The sequence below is a fragment of the Nilaparvata lugens genome, unplaced genomic scaffold (genome assembly GCF_014356525.2).
Source record: "Nilaparvata lugens isolate BPH unplaced genomic scaffold, ASM1435652v1 scaffold8684, whole genome shotgun sequence".
Taxonomy (NCBI): domain Eukaryota; kingdom Metazoa; phylum Arthropoda; class Insecta; order Hemiptera; family Delphacidae; genus Nilaparvata; species Nilaparvata lugens.
Window position 1 is genome coordinate 1 of NW_024094428.1, and position 9,575 is coordinate 9,575.

A 9,575-nucleotide genomic window follows, 5' to 3' on the forward strand; every position below is an offset into this window, starting at 1 on the left:
TTAATAATCAATTAACAAAATATTTAATCTTGATTATGAAGAATTATTAGGAAATCATTGAAAAATGTAATTTCTTGCTTGATAAAATATAATTGATTATTTTAATCGAGAATGAACAGTTGATCGATAAACCGGTATCTGTTACCCTCCATAGAAGGCATTGACAAGACAGAGGATCGGCAAAGTTGCTATCCTATCTTTCTCCCACTGCCATTATAACGTGGACCTCACTATATTATGATGAACCTCCTTATGTATCATATCATCAAGTTTCTTTTTGCTATTTTTCCAGAACAATGCATCAAAGCCCTTATAAGCAAAGGTCTCGGATTGGCTATAGTAGCTGGTTCTTGCATGGGTAAGATAACATCAATTCCTTATTTTTAAAAATAAATAAAGATCGCAGTAAAACCTGCAGTGCGTTTACACCAAAGTTATTAACAAAATTTTAATAACTTATTGTAATGTAGCCGATTATTGACATGAATTTCACAATCCGAGAGCATCCATGTTTAAAAATTAGAAGTGTCGACGACGACTGTGAAAATTCATGACAAGTAAAATTGGACTGAAAAATGTATGCCTCTTGGCAGTCGGTTACGAGGACGGGACCTGGAACTATCTACAGCAGATAATCGGGCCCGGCTCTACCCCTCTGTTCCCAGACACCATTTTCCTGGTTCAGTGAGTTGCTAATATTATCAATTTTATAATTATATATTATTCATATTTTTTCATTGAAGGCAAATCCTGTATTATTCTATTGTTTGTTTAAAAAGTTTTCTTAATATTATTTTATTTAAGTTTCCAGTTTCTTTGAGTTACTTTTTAATTAAATCGATTATTTAGTTTTCCAATATTATCTGTTTTGTTTATCCTTTTAAATTATAGTTCCTTTTCTCATGAGTTATAGAGATCAATTTAACCTTTTCAAGTTAGATCAATTTAACCTCTCGCAAGCCAAGCGATTCCCCCATTATAAATTGTTACTATAATTACCAGCTCATTACCATAATGTCTGCTAATTTTATTAAGTCAACTTTGAATTAGGTAGTTGATCCTTCTCACAACCCTAAATTACCAGCTCAATACCATACCTAATATAACCCCCCAATTACACTAACAATTACCCCATTACATTATTCTTTAGATTTAACGGAACTTGACAAATACATATGTTCATCATGTGTATATAAGGTAGTTATGTTCAATCTAATAGGATCTATAAGGTTTAAGTTATTAACATTTTGTTGATAACTTTGGTGTAACCCAGCTTAAGCCTTGACTTATGCAGATTTAAAGCTTAAAGCTGGGTTTACACCAAAGTTATTAACAAAATGTTAATTACTTAATCCTCATAGATTCTATTAGATTGAACGGAACTTGACAAACACATATGTTCATCATGTGTATGATAAGTTATGTTAAATCTAATACAATCTATATGGATTAAGTTTTAACATTTTGTTAACATTTGGTGTAAACGCAGCTTTAGCTTCGGTAAATGAAGATTTGAAATTCATGTTTGATTTTGATTTTGCTGAACCTTGTAAAGTTACTAAGACCATGAATTTAGTTTGTTTTCGCCACACTGCACAAAAAGCAGCTGTTTTCCATTCCCTAACGTAAATCTGAAAGACATTGTTTGCAGACGACGCTCGTCTGACGTGAACAGGTTTCTTTCCGGCTAAGGCGAAAGAGTACCCTTTCCGGCCGCTAACATGGAACTAAGAAAGGTGAAAGAGAAATGGTCTTTAGCATTGGGAGCTAATGTACCAGCTATACCTGTAGTGTGTCGAAAAATATCGTACGCGACTCTCTCAGAAAGGTGTTTACGGTATTCAGATACCGTAACATATTCCCGGGTTCGGCAAGCCTCGCCCGGGAAACTATCCTCATACCGTAAACACTAACTTCTGTGCTTGTAGCGTAATAAACTATAGTGTTTATAGTTTCTTTTTTTAACTCAGCTGACAATGTAATTAGATAATATAAATCTGCTGTATTAAAGATTGTTTTTGTTTTTTGACTTACAGTATCTGCAATTCAACCATTGATCATGAAAATTTGTGGGAAATCGCTCAAGAATTGAATTTGTTGCTTTTATCTATAGTTGAATGTTTGTTTGGTTCATTAATTTCATCAATGCGAGCCATAAATATTTTTTTTGAAAGTATTCCAAAGTAGCCTATATCATTTGATTTAGATAAATAATTGTTGTTAATGTTGTTAGTCATATTTTCTCTATGATTCTAGTCACTATTTCATTGTATTGATTCTATTCCTTGATGAATCTTACTTGATTTCCTGTTACTAAACTTGACGATTGTTGTTTATTTCAGTGAAAGTGCCTCAAATACTGAAAATAATGCAGAACAAAAGTGCCGCGGGAGTTAGTTTCACAAGTGTCCTCTTCGACTTGTACGCCGTTGTGGCGGGCGTCGCATATGCCTATGCTAAGCAGTTTCCATTCAGGTAATTCATTTATTCATTTCTGAATCATCTCATTCACAGTACTCGTGGAAGCATAATAATTATAGGCCGGTTACAGAGCTCGACCGACCGTCAGTGCGTACGTCAGTCGCGCTTGTCTTGTACATAGATATTTCATGTATCCGTACAGAGCAGGACTGACGGCACGCATGCGCACGGTCAGTACCATGCGTTTTACACTGCTTACAAAGACCATCGGTCTCGGCTCTACCCCTCTGTTCCCAGACACCATTTTCCTGGTTCAGTGAGTTGCTAATATTATCAATTTTATAATTATATATTATTCATATTTTTTTCATTGAAGGCAAATCCTGTAATTATTCTATTGTTTGTTTAAAAAGTTTTCTTAATATTATTTTATTTAAGTTTCCAGTTTCATTTTGAGTTACTTTTTAATTAAATCGATTATTTAGTTTTCCAATATATTATCTGTTTTGTTTATCCTTTTAAATTATAGTTCCTTTTCTCATGAGTTATAGAGATCAATTTAACCTTTTCAAGTTAGATCAATTTAACCTCTCGCAAGCCAAGCGATTCCCCCATTATAAATTGTTACTATAATTACCAGCTCATTACCATAATGTCTAGCTAATTTTATTAAGTCAACTTTGAATTAGGTAGTTGATCTTTCTCACAACCCTAAATTACCAGCTCAATACCATACCTAAATAACCCCCCAATTACCACTAACAATTACCCCATTACATTATTCTTTAGATTTAACGGAACTTGACAAATACATATGTTCATCATGTGTATGATAAGTTATGTTCAATCTAATAGGATCTATAAGGTTTAAGTTATTAACATTTTGTTGATAACTTTGGTGTAAACCCAGCTTAAGCCTTGACTTATGCAGATTTAAAGCTTAAAGCTGGGTTTACACCAAAGTTATTAACAAAATGTTAATTACTTAATCCTCATAGATTCTATTAGATTGAACGGAACTTGACAAACACATATGTTCATCATGTGTATGATAAGTTATGTTAAATCTAATACAATCTATATGGATTAAGTTTTTAACATTTTGTTAAACATTTGGTGTAAACGCAGCTTTAGCTTCGGTAAATGAAGATTTGAAATTCATGTTTGATTTTTGATTTTGCTGAACCTTGTAAAGTTACTAAGACCATGAATTTAGTTTGTTTTCGCCACACTGCACAAAAAGCAGCTGTTTTCCATTCCCTACGTAAATCTGAAAGACATTGTTTGCAGACGACGCTCGTCTGACGTCAGAACAGGTTTCTTTCCGGCTAAGGCCGAAAAGAGTACCCTTTCCGGCCGCTAACATGGAACTAAGAAAGGTGAAAGAGAAATGGTCTTTAGCATTGGGAGCTAATGTACCAGCTATACCTGTAGTGTGTCGAAAAATATCGTACGCGACTCTCTCAGAAAGGTGTTTACGGTATTCAGATACCGTAACATATTCCCGGGTTCGGCAAGCCTCGCCCGGGAAACTATCCTCATACCGTAAACACTAACTTTCTGTGCTTGTAGCGTAATAAACTATAGTGTTTATAGTTTCTTTTTTTAACTCAGCTGACAATGTAATTAGATAATATAAATCTGCTGTATTAAAGATTGTTTTTGTTTTTTGACTTACAGTATCTGCAATTCAACCATTGATCATGAAAATTTTGTGGAAATCGCTCAAGAATTGAATTTGTTGCTTTTATCTATAGTTGAATGTTTGTTTGGTTCATTAATTTCATCAATGCGAGCCATAAATAGTATTTTTTTGAAAGTATTCCAAAGTAGCCTATATCATTTGATTTAGATAAATAATTGTTGTTAATGTTGTTAGTCATATTTTCTCTATGATTCTAGTCACTATTTCATTGTATTGATTCTATTCCTTGATGAATCTTACTTGATTTCCTGTTACTAAACTTGACGATTGTTGTTTATTTCAGTGAAAGTGCCTCAAATACTGAAAATAATGCAGAACAAAAGTGCCGCGGGAGTTAGTTTCACAAGTGTCCTCTTCGACTTGTACGCCGTTGTGGCGGGCGTCGCATATGCCTATGCTAAGCAGTTTCCATTCAGGTAATTCATTTATTCATTTCTGAATCATCTCATTCACAGTACTCGTGGAAGCATAATAATTATAGGCCGGTTACAGAGCTCGACCGACCGTCAGTGCGTACGTCAGTCGCGCTTGTCTTGTACATAGATATTTCATGTATCCGTACAGAGCAGGACTGACGGCACGCATGCGCACGGTCAGTACCATGCGTTTTACACTGCTTACAAAGACCATCGGTCTCGTGCGCATCCGTTCCATCGTTCGACTGACGCGCTATTGAAGCAAATAGAAGCGTTCACAATAGTTTTCAACTGATGTGCTAAATTAAATAGAATAATAAATGAATTCAATTAATAAAGAATACGTCATATTTGAAATCATTATTTTTTCATACATTCCTTCCATCATCTCTGACTTTCTTATTTTGAAAAATCATAAATTATCATTATTATCGACATTATCTAAGGCCTAGGTCATTATCTACATTTATTATCTAAGACTCATAGCTATTTTAAAGTAACTGCAAGTCTTTCCAATGGTGATACAGGAGCTCGAAATAAATAAAATAAATAAGTTTTGTAACCGGGCTCTGTAGCCAGCCATAGACCATATAGTTACTGTTATTGAATATTTATTTAATTATTCTTATCTCTAATTTTATAAATAAGAATATTATTTGCTAATGAAATGATTTCGCAATAAATTTTCAAATCTATACTATAATGAGGATTTCATGCAATGGCTTGAAAATTTAAAACACGGTTTTCGATGCTGGTAGCATCAACATTAAAATATGGTTTCTGATTCTGATACGGTTTCAGTTTCACTTTTTGTGTAGTTGAGAAGTTGATATTGTGGTAATTATTCATATTGAATGAAAAAGACTAAGAAGTTGACAAAAAAACACTGATTTATTGATAATTAGAAAGACCGGTTTCGGTTATTACACCATTGTCAATCTCTGATGAACTCTCAGAGATTCTATGCCAAAATAACGCCAAGATAAACTCTCAGGTTTATCAGAGCTTGACAATGGTGTAATAACCGAAACCGGTCTTTCTAATTATCAATAAATCAGTGGTTTTTTGACAACTTCTTATTCTTTTTCATTCAACGGTTTCAGTTTGTCTAGTTTTCACTTGATCAAGTATACATTTAGTTTTGTATTTTTTCAAACTGAATTTTCAATCCATCTAGATCTCAGTTTATTAAGTTCTCATTCCGTCAAGTTTTCAATTGATCGTTCAGTGTTGAACGAATGTCAGCTGATAGGCTGTGTTGTGCTAAAATGACAACTCCAGAAACCTCCTTGTGTATCTTTTCGGATGCAACACGTTGCTTTTGAGAAGATACAATTGACCATTACGTTGCTTATGGAAAGATACATTAAAGCTCTTTCTATATATTTTCGGATGCAACACGTTGCTCTTGAGAAGATACAATAGACCATTACGTTGCTTATGGAAAGATACATTAAAGCTCTTTCTATATCTTTTCGGATGCAACACGTTGCTTCGGAGAAGATACAAAAGAACATCTGTTGCTTATGGAAAGATACATTTTTAAAAATGTTTGATGTTTTTGAACGGGTAGTATTGTAGTCTAGTGGCCCTCCACCGATAGGCAAAGCTACAGAACCCGGACTGTACCTATTGCTTCTGTACAAATACAGAATATCGGGGAACCGAGCTTCGCTCGTTATTTTTATTTATTGATAAACAGAACACAATTCTCTCAAATGATCGTGTTCATATTTCACAGCTGGCTATAGGCCCTATGTCATCTTATGAATTTCGTGGATGCGATATTTTGATTTTTCACATACTCACTCGCTCACTCACTTTTTTACTATCCACAGCTGTTTCAGCAGAGGATGAATTATATTTTAATGTCGTTCTGCGAGTTTTCCCAAGGATGAGATCTAGTGCAATCGAATTTTTATATCATAAACCTAAATTCGTGAAAATTTCGTGAAAATCGTTGAAGCCGTTTTCGAGATCTGAAAACCTGTTCTTCCCACTTATAAATATTTTTTGCCACGCTGCACAGAAAGCAGCTGATTTCCAGTCCCTACGTAGATCTGAAAGACATTGTTTGCAGACGACACTTGTCTGACGTCAGAACAGGTTTCTTTCCGGCCTAGGCCGGAAAGAGTACCCTTTCCAGCCGCTAACATGGAACTAAGAAAGGTGATCAAAAAACTTTTCATTATTTTTGTTCATTATTCAATAATTAAACCATTTATAATAATATTATCTTATTGTCATTTGAAAGAATAAAAAAGTATAAATTGAATGTAAAAGACTAAGAAATTGTCAAAAAACCACTGATTTATTGATAATTAGAAAGACCGGTTTCGGTTATTACACCATTGTCAATCTCTGATAAACTATCAGAGATTTTACAATCAAAAATCAGAGATTTTACAGTTTAGAAAGACCGGTTTCGGTTATTACACCATTGTCAATCTCTGATAAACTATCAGAGATTTTACAATCAAAAATCAGAGATTTTACAGTTTATCAGAGATTGACAATGGTGTAATAACCGAAACCGGTCTTTCTAATTATCAATAAATCAGTGGTTTTTTGACGATTTCTTAGTCTTTTTCATTCAATATGAATAATTACCACAATATCAACTTCTCAACTACTCAAAAAAAAAAGTATGAACTCAACCTCCCACATAATTGAACATCATCTTTTAGGTTATTTAGACAAATCAGAATAAAAAATAAAAATACTTGGACAATTTCCTGATATTCAGATTACCTCAGATTTGCTAGAGCTATCACCTTCCACTTCTGCTTTCGGAAGTGCTGAGTAAACAACTATTCTCATATATATATATTGTTTATTTTTGTGTGTGGCGAAAATAGCGTTCGCACCACGGGCAAAAATGTTTTTCAGGCTCTCAATCTTTTCTAGTCCTCGGCCTACGGCCTCGGACTTGAAAACCGATCTCGAGCCGGAAAAATCTCATTTTCTGTTCTAGGTGCGAAATATACTATTGTTTGGTGACGCGTCCACTCTGGCCACCGGCAAAGATTGTTTGTCGAGCATAAAATTCGCCCAAACTATTTCAACAAACATGTTTGTCGAACATTTGTTCAGTGTGGACACGGCTTTATACTTGAATGAATGTTTGATTGCAGTGCCTGGGGCGACGCTCTGTTCCTGCTGATTCAGAGCACGATAATCACAGCTCTGGTGCTCGGATACAACTTCTCGCCGTCTGCAGCCGCCTCGTTTGTGGTGGCCTTTTGCGGGGTGCTGGTGGGTCTCATCGGGGGATTCACCAGTCTCGACGTTCTCTGGTCCATGCAGGCGGTTAGCGCGCCCATCATGTTTGTTGGCAAGGTCAGGATCATACCTTTTTTCACTAATTGATCATAAAATGGATATGCATATTACTGAAAAATTTACATTTGAATGAACTGACCTACAGAAGGTAACTGAGAATGATACAGATGGAATTAAATAGAGAATGCATTTATTCAAATGCTAATTAATATATAATTATTAGAGCTGCTATCCAGAGATTGTCAGTATGGTGTAAGGGTAAGCATTCCTGACCGGCAATTGGGAGGTACCGGGTTCGATTCCCGGGCTGGCAACTAATTTTTGGATAGTAGTTCTCATCGAATTTCCATCTAGCTTTTGACCCTGTTGTCAATTCTGCAGTAGCAGAAGTCTTCGGGGTGATTTGCAGCATTTATTTAGGATTTTCGTTGAATAATAATTATATTGTAACTGAGAATGTTGAAAATGTGTCAGAAAATAGTAGAGCGGCGAAAATTAGGTACCGTATATAATGTATTCATATTTGACCGAACGTTGTGAGGTCTATGTTTTAACTCCGATTTTCTTTTGTCTGTCTGTATGTAACGCGATTACGGCGAAACGCGTTGATAGTATTCGATGAGATTTGGTGGGAATATTCCTTTTTCAACTGCGCGTCGATGTATACACAAGGTTTTTTTGAAATTTTGCATTTTAAGGATAATATGAAAAAAAAAAGGAATTCCTCCATACTCTGATATCACCTTATCATCTACTCTGAATATAGGATTAATCAGACTATAGAATTATTCATCATAAATCAGCTGACAAGTGGATTACACAGATGTTCTGGAGAAGCCGTGTTGTTTTCTATAAGGCCTATAGTTTCAATCAAAGACCTTAAAGAATTATGCATCTTTAAGGTTTTTGGTTTCAATATGTTGTTTTGCAGTCATGGTATTATTATGCGTGCCCATCAGTATCAATATTCTCACATTTGAAAAAACTAATTTGATAGGTGATAGGTGAAAATAATCAAATGAACTAAATAATACTGAAGAAATTATAATATTTTTGATTGTAAAAAAATAATTTTCATTAGATGGAAAGATTATCACGGAACTGGATGAATTATATCATATGGAATTCTATTTCATAGCCCAGTCAATAAAGGTTTTTTCGATCCGAAAATTAAATAAAAGCTGAATCTTTTACCATCGATAGAACCCTCCCAGAGGGTCATTTTCCCAAAAGTCCCAAGAAATCCCCTTGGAGCTTTCCCCCCTAGCCCCCCTCAAAGTTGAAAATGCAGGTAATCACGGAAAATCAATTATCTCTGTACCCATTAATCGGAAACAGTTCTTTATATGCCATTCGATCGTTACATTATGTACTACAATATTAGTTATATTCATTTTTTCAATAAAATCAACAGTTTTCTTGATAAAATGATATATATGTAAAAATTTAGAGGGTTTGCGATTTGATTTTTTTGTTTTCTTCGATTAACATCAAAGCAAGTAGTTTTAAAGAAAAATGAGCCGAATAATTAATGTAGCCACTCTCATTGCAATCCATTGATGTATATTGTTATGTGTTTGCGATTCGATTTGACGCCGTGGAAGGGGAAACAGTCGACGCGGAACGGCGCGGCTGACTCGCTTAGCCATAGTAAACAGCAAACTGGAAATCAATTATCTCTGTAACCATTATCGGAAAAAATCAATAATATGTCATTCGATTCGTTAAATTAAGGATTACAATATTAGTCA

General features: G+C 34.6%; 1 protein-coding gene across 1 annotated transcript; it reads left to right on the forward strand.

Annotated features, from left to right (window-relative positions):
* Nucleotides 1-225: 225 nt before the first annotated feature.
* On the forward strand, nt 226-7,881 carry LOC120349197 (mannose-P-dolichol utilization defect 1 protein homolog; the record flags this gene model as incomplete). Its single annotated transcript, XM_039419165.1, has 3 exons — nt 226-358; nt 2,343-2,475; nt 7,677-7,881. Coding segments are annotated over exons 1-3 (459 nt in total), but the record flags the coding sequence as incomplete, so codon positions are not given.
* Between the last annotated feature and the right edge of the window lie 1,694 nt (nt 7,882-9,575).